Source organism: Aethalodelphis obliquidens, unplaced genomic scaffold (assembly GCF_003676395.1).
Source record: "Aethalodelphis obliquidens isolate GAN/ISIS:26980383/991018 unplaced genomic scaffold, ASM367639v1 scaffold10, whole genome shotgun sequence".
NCBI classification, from domain to species: Eukaryota; Metazoa; Chordata; class Mammalia; order Artiodactyla; family Delphinidae; genus Aethalodelphis; species Aethalodelphis obliquidens.
The window spans coordinates 8,031,522-8,052,604 of record NW_020837954.1 but is presented as its reverse complement, the minus strand read 5'-3'; the positions used below and the strand labels follow the sequence as shown (position 1 = coordinate 8,052,604).

Genomic DNA, 21,083 nt, shown 5'->3' with positions numbered 1-21,083 from the left:
CACCAATTGTATCATTTACCCTAGGTAGACACAACCTATTGAGATTTACATGGTTTAAATACTTCTCAGTAAAAATACGTATTGAGCCTATCATTCTGAGCAGAAATATTCTCTGTTGCTAAGACATTTACATATCTATGTACATATATGTATATTCATATATAAGTAGATATACATGTATAAAATTTGCTATGTATAATGTTGTTTCTAGAGAGCATTTTCGGTGAATATGTTTTCTGAGTAAGACTCTTTCTGCCTTTATTTGAAAATGCATTTACTTACTATGTATGGCATCTGAATAAACTACTACTGATAGACGCTGCATTAATAATAACTAACATTTATCGAGTGCTTACTATTTGCCAGGTACTGTGCTAAGCACTTTTGCATGTTTCTTTGTGTTGACTTCACAACAGCCCTGTGAGATGGGGGTAGTGTTTAGTGTTATCTCCATATAACAAATGAGGAAACTGAGACACAGAGAGGTTAAATAGCTTGCCCAAGGTCACACAGCTAGTAAGTCATGGATCTAGGACTCAGACAGTTTGACTCCAGAGCCTCCATTTTAACCAGTATGCTACAGTGCTTATATGGATTTGTATAAACTTCTACTTAGAGATTCATAAAACATTATAATATAGTTCCATGAGCACATATATATAAGCTGTAAATAAATTCTTTCTCCATTGTATCTCTTTTGTCTCTCAAAACTGTTTTACTCATATAAATTTTATGTCTTCTAACATTGTCAGGAGGCTTTTGCTTGGATTTGTTTATGAATATTGCCTAATAAATACATGTATTACTCCTTAAGCTGTTTCTAAGTTGTATAATAAAAAATATGTGCTAGGATAGTTGAAGTTTCTGTGTATTTAGTAAATTGTGTCCAGCCCATCACTGGGCTGGACACAATCAGGAGGGGTCCAGTGAATATCTGTTAGATGTATTGAATGCCACCAAGAATTTCAGCTCTTTTACTTCCCAAATGGTGTTTTTCAGGTGAATCTTTGTAGTCCCTATTTGTTACTGAGACGAGCAGTACTGGCTTGTTTACGTCAGCTTGTTCAGAGAGAAGCAGCTGAAGTTTCAGAACACGCTGTTATGCTTGCTAAGGATAGCAGAGAAGAGTTGACTCCAGGTAGTTCTTTTTATCAGTATTATCTCCTGCTCAGATGAATGTTTTAATCTTAAATCTTCCATATAAACATGAGTTTTTAGAACGAAATTTAAAAGTTAGTATATAATGTCTTAAACCTGCTACAGGTGATAATTGCTAACAATGATTATCATTCCACCCAGTGATGTTCCTGGTTTAGATAATGGTTCTCCATCTTAGGCCCCCTACAGCAGCGACATCCACCTCACCTTGGAACTTGTTAGAAATGCAGATTATTGGACCCCATCCTAAATCTGCTAAACCAGAAATCTGGCAGTAGAGCCCAGCAATCTCTTACTTATTTTTCTACAATAATGATAATGGTACTGAAGTTTGAGAGCCATTGGTTTCAAACGAGTTTTTTTACAATAATGGATTGAAACTGGATTTAGCGCTGAAGTCATTTTATCATATATGCCTGTCTTCCCCCTAAATCTCATTCAATAAAATTTCTCATAGATGAATATGCTTCAAGTTAAAGGATTTTTATACCCTTTCTATATTTTAGAGCTGAATTAAAGGATTTCTTGGCCAGTAAGGTTTGTTTTAAGTATGTCTCTTCATTTAAAAATTATGTGAATAACTCAAACATGCATGTAAATTCAAACAGCCTATAAAAATAGTAATGATAATATCTTACACTTTAAAAGTATATAGTTTCCCAAGTGCTGTCACACTTTTAGGTCTCAGACTTCATAAACCTTTCCAATATCTAAAGTTCTCAGATCTATAATGTATTTTACTGTCATGCTGTGCTCTTTAAATTAGTTTTATTATTATATTAAAACCTTTGCTCTGACTTAAGCTTATCAGCATTGCTGAACTGTTATAGTCATCAGACAGGTTGCAGAACATGGTTAATGTGTGGTATTCTCCCCAAAGTGACCTTTAACTTATATTCACCACTGGAATTATCTGTATTTGTTGCTTTAGGATTTTATTATGTAACTGTACTGGTACATAATTATTGAATTAGCTGTGTGATTAAAATTATAGTAAAGGGGCTTCCCTGGTGGCGCAGTGGTTAAGAACCCGCCTGCCCTGGTCTGGGAAGATCCCACATGCTGCAGAGCAGCTAAGCCCATGAGCCACAACTACTGAGCCTGCGCTCTAGAGCCTGAAAGCCACAACTACTGAGCCTGCGTGCCACAGTTACTGAGGCCCACGTGCAGAGAGCCCGTGCGCCACAGCAAGAGAAGCCACTGCAACTAGAGAAAGCCCATGCTCAGCAATGAAGACCCAACACAGCCAAAAATAAAAGAAAAATTTATAGTAAAGAACTCCTTCTTAAAAGTTTTGTAATTTTTCAAACCCATGGAAAAGTTGAAAGAAATGTGCAGTGAACACATAGATTCACCTACTATCTTTACGATACTCATTTTATATATCTCTCAGTATATATACACACACACACAAACCTTGTGCCAAACCATCTGAAAGCAGGTTGCAGGCATCATGATGGTTCACCCCTAAATACTTATTTGCATTTTTCAAGGACATTCTCCTACATGACCACATGTTATTTCCATACCTAGTAAAATCAACATTAATTTAGTAGCTTCATAGAATGTACAGTCCTCGCACAAATTTCCCATTATAGTCCTTTATAATACTCTTTCCTACCCCTCTCACCCCCATCCAAATTTATGATCCAGTCATGACTCACACATTACATTGGGCTGTTCTGACTCCTAATCAGAAACATTCCTACCTCCTCCTTCTGATCTTTAAAAGATAACTCCTCTTTTAAAATAGTAGCATAATCTTTAGAACTAAATGCTTTCATAATTGCCAAATGAGTTAAATCTTCAAGAGAAAATGTATACGTTCTTTTGACATTTTCAGAATTAGAGGAAATAGACACTAGATCAAGGTTTTTATTTCTTTTTTGAGATGATTTATTACTTTGCAGTGAGAATATTGTGTAGTAATTTATATTAATTCAGTAGTCTTCTTTAGATCCACTGTAGTTTAGTTGCAGTAATTAAACACTGTTCTCCATACAATAGTTGTTTTCTGAGTTTTACTCTCATGTTAATAAATGTAAAGCTTTTGTACCAGAATAAGTAAAACTTAATTATGATTATTTATTTGAATTAACTTTAAAGAAAAGATAAAATAATCATACCAAGAAACATTGTATAAATTTTCATAAGTATTGGGGTTTTTTTAATATAAGTATTAGAAAGTATTTTTTTATAAAGTATTAGAAAGTATTTTTATAAGTATTAGAATGCTAATTGGGTTTAAATGTTTATCTAATTTAAGGAAAACATATTAGTTAACTCTTAATATTTATCTTTCAATGACATTGCATAAAAAATAACTTTGCAGTGTTGTGAATAATTACCAAACTTGAATTGTGAACTAAAATAGACCTCAGTAGGTTGAGGTGCAATATTTGGACTAGTTCTTTAGAATATATTTGCATGTAATATTTTAATAACTACTGAATGTGTGTGCTTCTCATATGGCAGTTTTGTTTTCTGTATTACTTAGATCATCGATTTTCTTCTTGTCAGATGCTAACATCAGAGAAGTAGGCCTTGAAGGGGCCTTATTGACCTTACTTGACAAAGAGACAGATGGGAGATTATGCCATGATATCAAAGAGACATTAAACCATATGCTCACATCTATGGCAGTGGATAAACTCTCCTTTTGGTTAAAGCTTTGTAAAGATGTACTTGCTGCATCAGCTGGTAAGTATTGGCGATTACCAGCCAACATAATAAAATTAAAAGTAAGAGCATTATCTAAAATTGGTTGCTAGTGACAGTTTATCAATCTGGATATTTGGGTTATAATGGCTTGTTGTTTTTTTTAATGGAGATTCTAGTCCAACACTTAAAAGCCTACTTTTTTTTTTTCTTATAATTGTCTTATATGACTTTCCTGTGAAAAACAAACTAAAAATTAGAATTGTTATTTATGCTATAAAAGGGATAACCTAACTTACAGCAGCCCCATCATTTATTTTCATACATATGAGAAATATTTGAGGTGTTGCCTCAAATCAACTTAATAGAAAACTCACCAAGAGTTATGACATTTTGAGCAAGCCAGTTTCTCTACTCTTAATAATGTTAATTTAAATATATTAATAGTGTTGTTTCTCTAATGTCTTTGTTAGTACAAGATAATTATTAGTGAGAAAGTGTGTTAGAGTCTTTAAAATTTATATCCTGGACTAAGAAAATAAATGAGGAAGAAAGAGGATAGAAACCAATTCTGTTCCAGGTATTGTACATATTTTATATGATTTAATCCTTTAACCATCCTATGAGTAGGCAGTATTATTCCATTTTACACGAGAGAAAACAAGACTTGGAAATGTTAAGTAATTTTCCCAAAGACACACACAGATGTATTCAAACCTTAGCCTACATGACTTTAAAATCTTAACTTTTCATAATATTTCAGTAGCTCTCAACTCAGTTACTTAAGCCTTATAATTTAATGTCACTTTGGTCTCTGAGTTAAGTTACGTGAAAGGAAGAAAGGTACCATAAAATTTTGGGCATTTTAAAAAATATTCTTCTCTGTCTACCTCTGTTCTTCTTGGTACTCTTCCAGTGATTTATACCTGCTCTTTCAACCATTATGCTCTATATGTTTTCCTTCTTCAATGTTCTCCTCTATCCCCACTACTTAAGAACTTGGAAGGACTTCTTCAAAATAAAAAAATATATGTGCATAGATAGGTTGATTATACTTTTCTGGTATCTTACCTATCTTTTAAAAAATTTTTAATAGCTCAATTTTATTTCACCATTTATTCTTTATCCTTTGTAGTTTGCCTCTATCCCTTTTTATTAGGAAAACCCACATTTCAGTCTCTGTTTGCTTCTCAGTTTTAAGACAGGAGTTCGCCTTAACTTTATTTGTAACATCATTGCTATCTATTGTATCACACTCAAAAAATGTTGACATACAAGATAATTTAAGGAAAACAAGTTGGTTTGTTTTATAGCATAAGTTCCAATTTAAGTCGAGTTAAACAGTTAATAAGTTAGCAGTTAGTATAATATTAAGGGGAAATAATTTACTACTTAATGGCTCTGGCCATCAGGACAATTTGAGACTGTAATTACAGCAATGGGTCTGTACTGAAAAAAACATTTTTGGACATTTTTAGTGGGTTCAGGAACCTTCTTAAATTCATTCAAGGCCCCAGTGTTAAAACAACATCTCTAGTTCTATCCACCACACTCCCTACTAGGGAATTCTGAGCTTCCTTAAGCATATCCATCTACATACAGGGGATTGATAATTATTCTAGTATCATGTTCAGTTTTCACTTTAAATATAATTTAACAACTTTGTCATTTTTTAAGAATAGTTCTTTTTAGCATTTCTTTAGATACCACTGTTACTAGTAGTCATTTTGATCAACAGTAATTCTAGTCTGTACTTGAAGTCATTGTGTCCCTTTATAAATATATCTTCCAACTGATTGTGATTATGTGTATTCTCCCTTGATAAAAGATTTTACAACTGTAACTTGTGTGGATACAATGCAAGAAGAGGAAGGAGATAAAGGGGATGATGCTTCAGTTCTGACCATCAGAAATGATGGCAGACCTCATCCTTTTACAAATCCGCGATGGGCTACAAGAGTCTTTGCTGCTGAATGTGTCTGCAGGATAATTAACCAGTGTGAGAATGCACACAGTGCACATTTTGACATCGCTTTAGCACAAGAAATGAAAAAAAGGGATTCAAGAAGTAAGTGGCATAATAATGAAAAGACCAAATGATATACATTGAAATGCTGTCTGCCTATAGTATATTTTTAATGTTCAAATACATTTTTAATGATTAAACTTCTTAAATTCGCATTCACTTTTGTTTAGTGGACATATGTGATATATTAAGTTTATAGAGAATAGTCATGTTCTTGGAAAGTAGTATGTACGTTAGCTAGTTGCCAAATTTTATTTTCTAAATTTTATTTTCTGAATTGTAACTTAGAGCAGTTTTGCTCATAGATTATTTTGGTTTCAAGGATATTACCTAGAAAATATTTAAGTCTATCTCAATGTAAAGTAAACCGAGTCGTAAGACCATTTTGACCTTTTATTGTTCAGTTTTATTATTTTTACCTAAATGCGTGTGGGTTATGGTTTAATGTCTAATTTTTTAAAATCACTTAAGCACATATGTTCAAAGACTCAATGCTCATGTCTCAGTGCCTTGGAAATATTCTTTACCTGACAAAAGAATCATAAGGCAAGATGTTGTTATGGTCAGTCTGAGAGTATGAATTAAGTATTTCTATTTTAATTGTTTTTCAAGCAAGCATTTATTGAGTCTCTTATTTGTGATGAGCACTATTCTGATATATGTGCTTACTGACTCCTGTGCTCCCAATTAAAACTGTAATTGGCACTTACTAAGATGAGTTGGTTTCTTCAGTGTGACCTATAACTAGTATACTTCTTTGAATTAGTCTCACATATTTTTTAGGTAAAGGTTAGTTGTACCTGTAAACATTTTATTGTTGGAACAGTGTTAAATGATTGTCTTATGTCTCTCCCCAGTAGAATTATTATACCAAAGAATATGTTGTAGGCGTGAAAGGAATTATCATTTATAATTTCAAAGCTAGAAATATTTTTATGCTCCCATCATTTGTGTGTGTGGCAGGACATGCAAAAAAGTAAGGTAATGTAGTCCATATAAAGAACCACATAAAACTTTTTTTAAAGGGACATTAAGTCTTTTAGCCTCAACTTGATGTAAAGAGGATGATTAAATTACTGCCTAATTCATCAAAACCCAGTCTCCTAAGTACCTTCTAATGTACTTTTATCAGAAAGTCTGAACAAAATTTTTATTGAAGGTACTATTAGTACTCTTTTAAAGGATGCTAATTCTGCCTTTGTTTTTGAATAGCTGCATAATTACTTGCTTTGGGATAGTTGTTTGTATGTGAGTATTTGCACTGGTGCAGTAAAGCCAGTTTAAAGTCTGTATTTAACAAACAGTAAAATGTAAATCAAATCAGAAGTACTTAAAAGAAAGTCTAGGTTATGAAATTAAAAGGAGGAAAAATTATCACTTAACATAAATCTTAGTTCCAGCGTATTCTTTTTCTTAATAAGATATTTTTTTTAATATTGCAGATGACTTTTTGGTGCTACATCTTGCTGACTTAATTCGCATGGCTTTTATGGCTGCCACAGATCACAGTGATCAGCTCCGTCTTTCTGGCCTTGAAACACTGTTAGTTGTTATTCGGCGATTTGCAACTATTCCAGAACCAGAGTTTCCAGGTCATGTGATTCTGGAACAGTATCAAGCCAATGTAAGCTCTTTCTACTAGAGAATTTTATTATTATTAAAAGTCTGTGAAACTAATTGGCATGTCACCTTTTAATACGTAAATGAGTATGTATCTCTGCTAATATATCACCAGTATAATCAGTATATGTTTAAAGAAGAAATCTTCATGTAAAAGCAAAATAATACATAAAACAGGTCTTTTATAACACTAAAGGTTAATTTTCATAATTAAAACCTTTTTGGTAATTTTGGGGGAATAAAGGGCTTTTTTAAAAAATTAACATTCATTTACTAAGTTAATCTTTAACAATAACCCTGTGGAATAGGCATTGTTCTTTTTTTTTTTAAATTTTATTTATTTTTGGCTGCGTTGGGTCTTCATTGCTGTGCGCGGGCTTTCTCTGGTTGTTGCGAGCGGGGGCTACTCTTTGTTGCAGTGCACAGGCTTCTCATTGCAGTGGCTTCTCTTGTTGCGGAGCACGGGCTCTAGGCACGCGGGCTTCAGTAGTTGCAGCATGCTGGCCCTAGAGCGCACAGGCTTCATTAGTTGTGGCGCATGGGCTCTAGAGCACAGGCTCAGTAGTTGTGGCCACAGGCTTAGTTGCTCCACGGCATGTGGGATATTCCCGGACCAGGGCATGAACCCGTGTCACCTGCATCGGCAGGCGGACTCTCAACCACTGTGCCACCAGGGAAGCCCTCTGTAAGCTTTTTACTGGTGTTTTTTTGACTGGTGCATTAAGCAGCCTAGGAGGAACAAGGAAGATAACAAAATCATCACATATTATATCACACACATCACATGTAATCCTTCAGTAGCATTCATCCAAGGATACCTCTCATGATTCAAAGGCAGCTTCTGATGGCTGGCAGTTAGGGAATCCAGAGCAGTTCACCAGTTGGTTAGCAGGCTCCATCACATCTTCCCAGCAGGTAATGCCAATGTGTGAAATAGGGAAAGAGCAAAAGGAAGGGACAGGAGTTAGATACAACTAATCACATTAGACTAAAATATTATAATTCAACTTACTTAAAGGGAGCTCTGTTATATATATATTTTTATTATTAATTAATTTATTTGTATGTTTATTTTTGGCTGTGTTGGGTCTTTGTTTCTGTGCGAGGGCTTTCTCTAGTTGTGGCAAGCGGGGGCCACTCTTCATCGCGGTGCGCGGGCCTCTCACCATCGTGGCCTCTCTTGTTGCGGAGCACAGGCTCCAGCTGCACAGGCTCAGTAGTTGTGGCTCTCGGGCCCAGTTGCTCCGCAGCATGTGGGATCCTCCCAGACCAGGGCTCGAACCCATGTCCCCTGCATTGGCAGGCAGATTCTCAACCACTGCGCTGCCAGGGAAGCCCCTGTTATATTTTTAATGCTCTTAAAATTGCAAATGATAGAAATAAAATTACCACTCACTTAAGGAGAAAAGGAAAATTGTTTTCAGGAACCGTAGTTGGCTCTGCTTTCTTCTGCACTGGCTTTATTCTCAAGTTTGCCCTCTCCAAGTGGTATCAAGATGGCTCTCTTGGCATCCAGAGTCTTTTAAAGAGAGAGCTTCTTTCCTAGTACTCCTAGCAAATGTCCTCAGGAGAGCTTTCATTATCCCAGTGTGGGTCCCTGGAGCCAGACAGTGCTCACAACTCCATAGCAACAACATGGGCTGAGAGTTGTGGAGCGAGAAAGTTCCCCAAAGGAAAACTTGGATGCACTTAGCTAAAAACGGGAAGATTTGCTGGGCAGGCAAAAACAAAAGATGTTCATAATACATATGATAAATAACTAATTTTAAAAAAACTAATTTTAAAATAACATTAAAATGAGAAAAAGTTTGTGCTGTCTTACTTTTTGATGCTTGAATGAGCCTGTAATGTCTTGCCAGGTAGGAGCGGCACTTAGACCAGCCTTCACCTCAGAGACGCCACCTGATGTCACTGCCAAAGCATGTCAGGTAAATGGTTAAAAAGATAAATTTTAAGAAAAACCCTCTCTTAGGAAGCAGCTCTCCAGTTAGTATTTGATACCAAGGTTCTACGTTATAGTTGTCTAACCATTAATCTCAGTTGTCCCTTTTCCTTTACTTTTTAAGTTTAGAGAACTTTTTCTTTCTTATAACTGCATGGTAATCCAATATATGGGTATGTCACCAGCTCCTTAGTGATGGAAATATGGGTATTTTTGTCTTTTGCTATTATGGATACTGCTGCAGTGAATGACCTTCTTTCTGCATAGGTCATTTCACTGGGTCTAAGCATATCTGTGAGATAAATTCCCTAAAATTGAATTACTGGGTTCAAGAGTATATTACAGGAGTTTACCAATTTAAACTCCTACCAGCACTGTATGTAAGTGCCTATTTCCCCAAAGTCTCAGCAGCATTGTGAGTTGTCAAACTTAGATTTTTGTGTATATGATGGAGTAAAAAGGGTATCTCAGGATAGTTTAGATTTGTATTTCAAGTGAGGCTGAGCTTTTTTTCATATAGTTGAGAGCCATATAATATACAGTTTTAAATAGTTGCTTTTCTTGGTGTGGTTGTCAGACATTCAATATCCAGACCTGAATGGCCTGAAATAATTAAAAGCAGAACTGATGTGAATTAAATTAATTATAATTTTACTCAGTATTTTCAAATTTCTAAATTCATTTGTATTTAGGAAATGTTTGAGAGCCTTCAAATATCCATAGAAGTGTGTTAACTGTTGTCCTGAGTCTAATTTATCATCGTTTTTATTATATGTGTTCTCGCTGTAAGCCACTTGAAATCTTTTGTGAAATGAGATGCACACTAAATAAATATAAAAGAAAAATAAATTTTCTGTAGTAAAAGAGAAATATGGTGACACCCAGGAAAACCTTTATAGATAACCTCTGATAATTGAGTAAACTTTTTGAATTGGAGAATTATTAATGATGTTTTGTTTTTAAAATTAAAAATATCTTCAAAAGAATCAAAATCTTCATTGAGGTTTAAATGGTAGGTAATTTATCTTTCAAGAAAGATAAAATAATTAACCATGCAATTAATCGCTGTTTTTAAAATAATAAGATGAAATAGTCAAGATTGGAGATATAATTCAGATGTTAATCCAAACATTTATGAAAGTGATGCCTTTCATGGCTTAATTTCACTGTGTTAATAACATCTGAAACTCTGATTTATATACTTATTAGCACAGTTTCCTTTCTTCAACCTTAAGACTTCATTCCCGTTTGAAATGCTGGCTTTGACTATCATTATCACCAGTATCCCTTGGGGTTTCTTGATAGCAAGATGATTTCAATGACCAGATTCCTGAGATATGGGTGAGTTTTGCTGAACTCACAAAGGGGGTGTTTATAATTTTTATAATTTTTAAATATAACCTTTGATTTTCTTAAAAAACTAGGTTTGCAGTGCCTGGATAGCAAGTGGAGTTGTAAGTGACCTTAATGATCTCCGAAGAGTTCATCAGTTGCTTGTTGCATCATTAACAAAAATTCAGGTTGGAAAAGAAGCTCTAAGTCACTTATATAATGAAAGTGCTTCTACCATGGAGATCTTAGCTGTGCTAAAAGCCTGGGCAGAGGTTAGTACTTCTAGAATTTTGGAAGTTGTTAATAAACATCTTAGGCCATAAACTGAAGTTAGCTATTTAAAACACAAATAAGTCTATGTTTAAGGTTGACAGAAGACTTTCAATATGAGGTGTATTTATATGCTAATTGATATTTTGGCCAAGGATTCTAAAGTGCCCTCTGTTGTCTGTTATCTGCTGCTTTAAGCAGGGGTAGTCATGAGAGACATTAATAATAGCCAATGGAAATCAACTTTTATTGAAACCTGAATTATTGGAAATGTGGGTTTGCTCATATATTCTGTCAACTCTATAACACATATGTTAATATTTTTTAGTGCTCTTTCATAAAGTGACTTGAATATTAAGTTGGTTTATTTCCTAAGATTAGAGAAATCTTAGAGGGAAGTGCTTAACTCTTCTTTATTTACTTTTCTAATCAGGAAGAAAACTATATAATTTTTAAATTTACGATGGAAATGTTTACACAGAATAGTACAGTGAACTCATATATACCCGTCATCCAGCTTCAGCAGTTACCAGACTTGGCCAGTCTTGGTTCATGTATCACTTTAATGAAGTATATAGTCTCAGATTGCAACTGAGAGAATTAACCAACATATAAGAAAGGGTTTCCTTCAGTGGGGCTAATCAAAATCAGAAGATTGTAAAGTGTCTATTTTTGTCATTATTTAGTGTTGACAAATCTCAGGAAGTAGTTCTGCCTAGATTTAATAAGTTGGATCTAATGATCTTTAACAGTCAACTCTAAATGCTTTAAACATATGCTTTTAATAGAGCAAACAGAGATTCTGTAATTTCTGTAACCTATTTTATAAATTACTCTGTGCTTATATAGTGTTCTTTGTAATAATTTGAAACTCTGTACTCTTGCTTAAGCCATTACTTTCTCCTATTCTCTCCTTAGTGAAAGTAATGACTAGCCAACAAGTTCCATGTAATTGAGGTCCATAATTATCTGAAATCCTTGGAGCCAGATATATTTGGGATTTAAAATTTGGCTGCATATTTCATGTATTCATCTAGGATGTCTGGGACAATACCATAGAATCTGTAATCAAACACTTAAATATATCTGTGTGAAATGTTTGAATATTCACGTTGTATAAATAGCTTCACATAAATTTTTTTGTGTTTTGCCACCAGATTGATTTGCCGACAAACTTAGATTTTTCAGAGCTTTTTGGATTTTGGAGTTATGGATAAAGAGATAGTACACATTATGTACAATGTTGAATACTTTAACATTCTGTAGTCCATGTTAAATCTATATAGTTAAACTTTTTATAGTAATTTGGTGGTAACATTGAAAGAAGATATTCAGCTTATTTCAATTCAGAGATGGCTGCCTGTAGCCATATTTTGAAATGGATTACAAGGCCATGTCTAGGCTTAGTAAAAAAGAGTGCCATGATCATTTAATTATAGCTGTCATGGTTGTAAACTGCAAGGTGGCAGCATATTTGTCAAATGTTTATTATCCCTCATATATCTCACTGAAGATAATGCTTTTGGATCTTTCTACCCTAGTTTTGTGTGTGTGGTTACATATGTATACCTTCTTGGTATCACAATACATTTTAAGTCCAGGAGGCAGGCTCAAGGTAAGTCTGCCTCTTCAGCAAGATAAAAATATTGTAACACCTTTTCAGTGGGTACGAGATTTTCCTATTTATAAAGTAACCTTTATACAGGTCTACATAATTGCTGTAGAAAGACATAAAAACCACAAACAACCTTTGAAGACTACCTGTTCAGAAGAGTGTGTCGGAAACGGGTCGATTTCATCAGACGGGCTGCTTGACTTAGTCCACGCAGATCTTGGCACATTAAGTAGGCTCTGGCTTGCTGCGCTTCAGGATTTTGCTCTCCTAACTTTGCCTTCAGAATTTGCCTCCCAGCTTCCTGTTGAAGGTAAGGGGGGAAAATATTTACATAATCCCTAGAATGACAGTCAATAACATGTATTTTCAAAATTTCTCCGTTAGCAGGTAATGTTTATCTGAAACATTTTCCCAGAATAATTTTCATTCATCGAATAAGCACGGGAGAGTTGCTTCAGGGTGGAGACCCTGAAGTTGAATCTCTAAGTCATAAGGTATGCTCATCTTACCTCACAAGACACTGCCAAATCGCTCTCCAAAGTGGTTACAACAATGTATGTGCAACATACATTGCATACAAACAACATACATTACAAACAGCAACATGCTTCTGTTTTTCTACATCTTCCCATCATTATATGTTATCATTGTTAATAATTTTTGTCAATCTGATGAGTATGAAAGAGTTTCATTGGTTTATTTCCTAGATTGGGAATCTTTTTTCATTGGTTTATGGGACGTTTAAGTTTCTTTTTCCATAAATCACCTAGTCATAATCTTTGCCCATTTTCTACTATTTGACATTTTCTTACTGACTTATTAATCCTTTACATATGTTTAATACTATTCCTTTGTGATTCCATATCTTGCAGGTATCTTCTCTCAGCCTGTAGTTTGCTCTTTTATCTTTTTAAAAGTAATATAATCAGTTGTTTATGGTTTTTGTATAGTGCCTGATACTTCTTTGTAACTTAAGGTCATAAAGAAATATAAGCTTTACAGTTTTGCTTTTTACATTTTGGACTTTAGTCCAGCTAGAATTTATATTATGTGTGTGGAATGAGGATAGGGATCAAATTTTATTTTTTAATTTTAAAAAATTTTTAAATTAATTTTTATTGGAGTATAGTTGCTTTACAATGTTGTGTTAGTTTCTGCTGTACAGCAAAGTGAATCAGTTATACATATACATATATCTACTCTTTTTTTAGATTCCCTTAGGGATCTAATTTTATAGTCAGTTATTAATATTGCATTTTATGGATTGGATATTTGGTAGCTGCTTTTAATTTTCATGTTATTCCAAAATGGCTATTATTTTTTTTTACTCTTTGCTATGAATTTTAGGGTCAGCCTATCAAGTTCTGTTAGAATTTTAATTGGAATTATACACAAAGAGATATGTGGAGTGTTTATTGTACTTTGTACCTTTCAATAGCATTAAAAATGGAAACAAAATGGAAATAAACTGATTTATTGACATAATTTATCAGCAAATGTTAATGACACATAAATCATCAAAACGTAGTGTTGGGGGGAAAGCAAGTTTAAAAAGGATACACACAGTATGAGGCTTTTAAGGAAACTCACACAAGAAATAACAGCATCTATTATTTATGAATACAGACGTCTAGAGTGAAAGTGTAAGACCATAATGAGAGTGATTCACAGTGACTTGAGGAAAGTGGTTACAAAAGGACGGGCAAGAATTAGTGGTGTACAAAGTTTTAGGAGTTTTTTGTTTGTTTTCTAAGAAAGAGATTTAAGAAAGACAAAATGTTAATCTTGGAGATAGGTAAATAGGTATCTGTTTTATACGTGCATACACATACTCTGGTTTCTTTTCAGATCCTATAAGTCTTTCACCTTCTAAACACGCATATACACATCACATATTTGTTTTAAAATATTTTGTGATTAAAAATAAAAAGTGGGGCTTCCCTGGTGGCGCACTGGTTGAGAGTTCGCCTGCCGATGCAGGGGACACAGGTTCGTGCCCTGGTCCGGGAAGATCCCACATGCCGCTAAGCGGCTAGGCCCGTGAGCCATGGCCGCTGAGCCTGTGCGTCCAGAGCCTCTGCTCCACAACGGGAGAGACCACAACAGTGAGAGGCCCACGTACCGCAAAAAATAATAATAATAAAATAAAAAGTTAAGAATTAGCCTGCAAATTTTCTTACAAAGTTGTAAGGATACATCAGCTCTGTGACCCAACAGTTGTATGCTCAGGAGAAATAAAATCATTGATAACAAAATATTGATAATGTAGCAGCATGGATGAATCTCTGAAAACATTGTTAAACAAAAACTTAGTCACAGGGACCTCCCCTGGTGATCCAGTGGTTAAGACTTCGCCTTCCAATGCAGGGGGTGCAGGTTTGATCCCTGGTTGGGGAGCTAAGATCCCACATGCATAGTAGCCAAAAAAACCTGAAACATGATACAGAAGCAGTATTATAACAAATTCAATAAAAACTTTTTTTTAACTTATTTATTTTTATTTATTTATTTGGCTGTGTTGCGTCTTGGTTGCTGCGTGCGGGCTTTCTCTAGTTGCGGCGAGCAGGGGCTACTCTTCCTTGCGGTGTGTGGGTTTCTCATTGCAATGGCTTCTCTTGTTTCGGAGCACGGGCTCTAGGCGTGCAGGCTTCAGTAGTTGTGGCAAACAGGCTCAGTAGTTGTGGCGCTCGGGCTTAGTTGCTCCACGGCATGTGAGATCTTCCTGGACCAGGGCTCGAACCCGTGTCCCCTGCATTGGCAGGCGGATTCTTAACCACCACACCACCAGGGAAGTCCCGAAAAAAAGCTTTTAAAATGGCCAACATCAAAAAAAAGGGGTTTCCCTGGTGGCACAGTGGTTAAGAATCCACTAATGCAGGGGTTACAGGTTCGAGCCCCGGTCCGGGAAGATCCCACATGCCGCAGAGCAACTAAGCCCGTGTGCCGCAACTACTGAGCCTGCGTTCTAGAGTCTGCGAGCCACAACTACTGAGCCCGCGTGCCTAGAGCCCATGCTCCGCAGCAAGAGAAGCCACCGCAGTGAGAAGCCCACGCACTGCAACGAAGAGTAGCCCCCACTCACTGCAACTAGAGAAAGCCTGTGCACAGCAATGAAGACCCAACGCAGCCAAAAATAAATAAATAAAATAAATAAATTTATTTTTAAAAAAAACCTCAGTCACAAACAAGTGCATACTGGATATTTTTCCATTTCTGTGAAGTCCAAGCACAGGCAAAACGTCTGTGGTGATAAAAGTCAAAAAGTAGTTGCCGGGCTTCTCTGGTGGCACAGTGGTTAAGAATCTGCCTGCCAGTGCAGGGGACACGTGTTTGAGCCCTGGTCCAGGAAGATCCCACATGCTGAGGAGCAACTAATAAGCCTGTGCGCCACAACTACTGAGCCTGTGCTCTAGAACCCGCGAGCCACAACTGCTGAGCCCTCGTGCCACAACTACTGAAGTCCGTGCGCCTAGAGCCCGTGCTCTGCAGCAAGAGAATCCACGGCAATGAGAAGCCCACACACTGCAATGAAGAGTAGCCGAAGCTCGCCACAACTAGAGAAACCCTGCGCAGCAACAAAGACCCAACACAGCCAAAAAATAATAATAAAATAAATGGATAAATTAAAAAAAAAAAAGTAGTTGCCTTGAGGTGTAGGGGACTGACTGGAAAGGGTCACAAAGGAAATTTTGGGATGATGGAAATGGTCTATATCTTGTAACAGATAAAACGGAAAATGTAGTGTGAGCTCATCTCTTCGTTTATTCCTCCTGAAACTGTTTGCTTTCCCTTTTTTGTAGGTGGTGCTTTCTACACAGCAGAGACTAGTGAAAACGCAAAATCGCATTATTACAACTCCTGGGCGTTTATCCTCCATGCTACAGCACTGTGGCTTACAAGCACAGGCTTTGTTGTTGCTGACCCAGATGAGGGAGCACCTAATCTCTCAAGGCCTGTAACACCAACTTCCATGTGTCAGGGGTCATCATCTGGGGCTCCAGTAAAGTCCCCTGAGGATGTCTACACTGAGAGATTCCATCTTATTTTAGGTCAGTAAAAGACCTTACTAGCTTCTGACCCTACAGAGTTTTTCTTGAATTGTGCCCCCTGCCTATCAGCTCTTGGCAGCTATTACTTCATTCTTTATTAGGCATTAGTGATAGCCTTGATGTATACAAGTGAGTAAGCTTGTATACATCTTATAAAATTGCAAATTTCATTATATTAAGTCTAGAATGCCATTACAGGCTGGCTTTAGCATCGAGTTGAATGTATGTAAAATTTGCAAAAGAAGCCTAGTTCTTTCCACGTGCTTTTTTTTTTTTTTTGCTTTTTTTTGCGGTACGTGGGCCTCTCACTGTTGTGGCCTCTCCCGTTGCGGAGCACAGGCTCCGGACGCGCAGGCTCAGCGGCCATGGCTCACGGGCCTAGCTGCTCCGCGGCATGTGGGATCTTCCCGGATTGGGGCACGAACCCGTGTGCCCTGCATCGGCAGGCGGACTCTCAGCCACTGCGCCACCACGGAAGCCCTGTAACTTCATTTTTAAAGTGAAGTATCTTTCTAGGTACAGTGAGTTTCTAGAATAAATATTTTTCATACTTACCTTGTTCTGAGGAAACAAGTTATTAGATCATTACCTATAAATAAGTTATTGATTTAAGTGACATGTGAGAGTTATAAAGGCAAGTGATTAAGTAAGGTTTATGGTTCATAGAGCTTCTGTTATTCCTTACCAGGCCAAACATGACCGGATTTCTTATTTCCTTGGGTATGTTAAAATTTTGTTTTCGCTTGCCTTGAGATGAGAGCTTTCTAAAAACAAACATTTAGGCCTTCCCTGGTGGTCCAGTGGCGAAGACTCCGTGCTCCCAATGCAGGGGGGTGCTCCCAATGCAGGGGGCCCGGGTCCGGTCCCTAGTTTGGTCAGGGAACTAGGTCCCACGTGCCGCAACTAAGTGCATGCTGCAACGAAGATCCTGCATGAGGCAATGAAGACCCAGGGCAGCCAAATAAATAAATATTTCTTTTAAATAAAAAAATTTTTAAAGATAAAAATGAACTTTTATATAATGAAGATTGGCAGGGCATAAGCTATGCAGTACAGTATCTCAGTTCAAATTCTTGGTGTGCCCCATTGTTATGGACCTTTAGCAAACTATTTAAGCTCTGTGTGCTTAAAAGGAGTGGTAATAGGGCTTCCCTGGTGGCACAGTGGTTGAGAGTCCACCTGCCGATGCAGGGGACACGGGTTCGTGCCCTGGTCCGGGAAGATCCCACATGCCGCTGAGCCTGTGCATCTGGAGCCTGTGCTCCGCAACGGGAGAGGCCACAACAGTGAGGCCCGCGTACCACTAAAAAAAGAAAAAAAAAAAAAAAGAAAAAAAAGGAGTGGTAATAATAGTACCTACTTTCTCAGATAGTGTGAGAGTGAAATGATATACTTAAAGTGCAATGCCTGATACATGGTAATCACTCAATAAATTTTAGTCAAAATAAAGTTATGAAACTCTACATGTTAAATTCTCTGGTGCAATTTTATTGCAATTTTTGCAGTAGTGAGCAAGCCTAATTGAGATTATTATTTATGTATATGTTGATAAAAACAAACTATTAAGAGATTGCCTTATCACTTGTTTAGTCTTAAATTCATTGTGGTTTATTTGCATTACCTTTTTGCTAAGTTTATTTGTATACCTTATCAAAATAGAAAATTATTTAACTTCATAAAGTAAGAATCTCAAAGAAGCCTCGTTCTCTTTTTCTGCTTTCTACAGGAATCAGTGTGGAATTTCTGTGTTCCTTACGTTCAGATGCAACCATGGAAAGCATTACTGCTTGTTTACATGCGTTACAGGCCCTTCTAGATGTTCCTTGGCCCAGATCTAAAATTGGCAGTGATCAGGTGATTTCTTGTTTTTTGTTTGGCTTCTGTACATGTCAAGGAACAGGAACAGAAACATGTCCAGGTTACTACAGTGAATAGGGAGTAAACACGGAGAAGTAAAAAGGAGACTAAAAAACTGCACAGCTAGGCCTCAGAACTGAAATGGCATCAGCAACTGTGCTGACCCAGGAGCAGTCATGCCTCTTTCTATCTCTGCTTCTGTCGCACTTATTTCTGCTGCCACCAGCCAACCACTCCGTGCAGCAGCTCTTCATGTGAACTTTCTGCAATGATGGGAAGGTTCTATATCATACTGTCTTTGTCTCTTTCCGCTTCAGTGCACCCTGCTTTTCGTATATACCTGTATCTTATACCCCATTTCCCTGAGAGAGTTTCTTCTTGGTTCACGTAGTTATTGTCAGTTACATAGTATTCCTCTTGGCTGAGTTCTCGGATCCAAGTCTTTTTAAGAGACGACTGGCTAGTCTCTAGGTGGAGTCAGACACTAATATCAGACCCAGTTGTGACCATGGTTAAAAGATCACTGTACACAGCTGATTCACTTTGTGATACAGCAGAAACTAACACACCATTGTAAAGCAATTATACTCCAATAGAGATGTTAAAAAAAAAAAAATCACTGTACAAAGAATGGCACTTCCTTTAACTGCTTTCCCAAGAGCAACTCTGTATTGGGCAGGCACCCTTAGCATCAGGTACTACCAGTATATTGAATTGTATATTAAATTGACTCTTGGATGTTAAGAAAAATGGATGGTATGATTTCTTTTCTATACAGTTATTTAACTTATTACTACTATCGTTTATTAGGTTTAAAGTATTAATCAGGCTCCTGCCTGACTTGGATTTTACTTGAATAAATTTTAAACTTTTTCTGCTTGTTTATTCTGTATGTTAAAACAAGTATCATAGGGGCTTCCCTGGTGGCGCAGTGGTTGGAAGTCTTCCTGCTAATGCAGGGGATGCGGGTTCAAGCCCTGGTCTGGGAGGATCCCACATGCCGCGGAGCGACTGGGCCCGTGAGCCACAACTACTGAGCCTGCGCGTCTGGAGCCTGTGCTCTGCAACGGGAGAGGCTGCGATAGTGAGAGGCCCGCGCACCGCGATGAAGAGTGGCCCCCGCTTGCCAAAACTAGAGAAAGCCCTCGCACAGAAACGAAGACCCAACACAGCAAAAATAAATTAATTAATAAACTCCTACCCCCAACATCTTTAAAAAAAAAAAAGTATCATAATGACAGTTTTACTATTATTTTCAAAGATGAAAGAAAGCCACCAGAGTAACCAATAGAAAAGAAAAGGGGAAAATGAAATAGTATTTGTCCAGTGTATTTTATCCTTTAGAGAGATACTCATTCTGTGCTTAATAACTTATCCACTTTTAATGTCATACTTCGCCATCATTCTTTATTAGTACTAGAAAACTTAAATATAAATCTAGGAATCTACATGGCAGTCCGTATATACTTTTAGCCACATTTTTCATCTTGTTTTAGAAATCTCGTTTGTTTTCCCACTTTAGGACCTGTGTGAAAATGATCTTTTGTCATAGTGCCATCTCCCACAGGATTGGACAAAAACCAACCTGGAGTTGGTTTAAAGTGGAGCAAGTGTTACATAACTTCATTGCCCTAACACCTTTATTTTTTATGGACCATTGTTTCTTTCTCTGAATTTTGTCATGGCATTTAACATTGGTATTTTTTTTTTAAGTATGTAATTTTCCATATAGTCTCACCTGTTTTCTGTGATAGGACTTGGGTATCGAGTTGTTGAATGTACTACATCGAGTAATTTTGACCCGAGAATCACCTTCCATTCAGCTGGCTTCTCTTGAAGTGGTAAGGCAGATTATCTGTGCAGCTCAAGAACATGTGAAGGAGAAAAGACGAAGTGCAGAAGGTGAATGTTCCTATAATGCCAAATTAATCACACGGCATCATTATTTTTTTAAGTATTGCTTATGTGTCTATGTCGTTCTGAGAATCTGTTGTGTATGGTACAAATCTCTAGGTATGGCTTCAAATCCTCTCATGCACCTCGACGTGTTAGCTTGGATGTTGTCAGTAGGTAAACTACTATTCCTTGGGAAAATTAGAATTTTAACAGCCCTGGAAGGAAAAAAAATTCTTTATACTGATTGAGTACCTACTTTTAAGTGTTTACCAATGTACATGGAAAGAACTACTGACAATTCTTTAATAACTTAAGTTTTGCAAAGTGATTAAATTGTTCATTTACAAGTCAAATTTGGTATTGGTGAGTTTATCACTTAAGATTACATTTGACTACCTATAACAGAAAATCCAATATAACAGTAGATTTAAAACACGAGGACTTATCCTCTCATCTAAAAGAAGTCCAGAAGTTGGCAGTCCTGGGCTGAGATGGCAGCTTCTTAAAGACATCAGGGACCTCAGTTCCTATCTTTCTGCCCAGCCACTACCAATATTAAGGTGGTAAGGTCAGTGCTGGAGCTCTAGCTATCAGGTTCACACCTTAACAGCAAGGAGTTAACCAGACAATATTTTAAGGCTGAGAAGGTCACCGAGGATT

General features: G+C 36.7%; 1 protein-coding gene and 1 long non-coding RNA gene across 11 annotated transcripts in view; one reads left to right on the top strand and one right to left on the bottom strand.

Moving 5' to 3' along the window:
- HEATR5A (HEAT repeat containing 5A) overlaps positions 1 to 21,083 on the top strand; it is a 112,396-nt gene that overhangs the window by 80,535 nt on the left and 10,778 nt on the right. For 9 of the 10 annotated variants that reach the window (XM_027111000.1, XM_027111004.1, XM_027111002.1 and 6 more), the window contains 10 exons: positions 1,000 to 1,138; positions 3,679 to 3,858; positions 5,645 to 5,884; positions 7,285 to 7,466; positions 9,322 to 9,390; positions 10,829 to 11,008; positions 12,712 to 12,931; positions 16,422 to 16,670; positions 18,397 to 18,524; positions 20,282 to 20,429. In XM_027111000.1, the coding sequence (XP_026966801.1) occupies positions 1,000 to 1,138; positions 3,679 to 3,858; positions 5,645 to 5,884; positions 7,285 to 7,466; positions 9,322 to 9,390; positions 10,829 to 11,008; positions 12,712 to 12,931; positions 16,422 to 16,670; positions 18,397 to 18,524; positions 20,282 to 20,429 (1,735 nt within the window). The remainder of the gene's footprint in view (positions 1 to 999; positions 1,139 to 3,678; positions 3,859 to 5,644; positions 5,885 to 7,284; positions 7,467 to 9,321; positions 9,391 to 10,828; positions 11,009 to 12,711; positions 12,932 to 16,421; positions 16,671 to 18,396; positions 18,525 to 20,281; positions 20,430 to 21,083) is intronic. The other variant, XM_027111003.1, reaches the window with a different exon arrangement.
- Positions 8,159 to 21,083, bottom strand: part of LOC113622652 (uncharacterized) — a 39,903-nt gene continuing 26,978 nt past the window's right edge. The window contains exons 5-8 of the long non-coding RNA XR_003433606.1: positions 20,266 to 20,439; positions 12,768 to 12,922; positions 8,281 to 8,366; positions 8,159 to 8,191 (exon numbers count right to left, since the gene is read on the bottom strand). This is a non-coding gene — a long non-coding RNA (uncharacterized LOC113622652). The remainder of the gene's footprint in view (positions 8,192 to 8,280; positions 8,367 to 12,767; positions 12,923 to 20,265; positions 20,440 to 21,083) is intronic.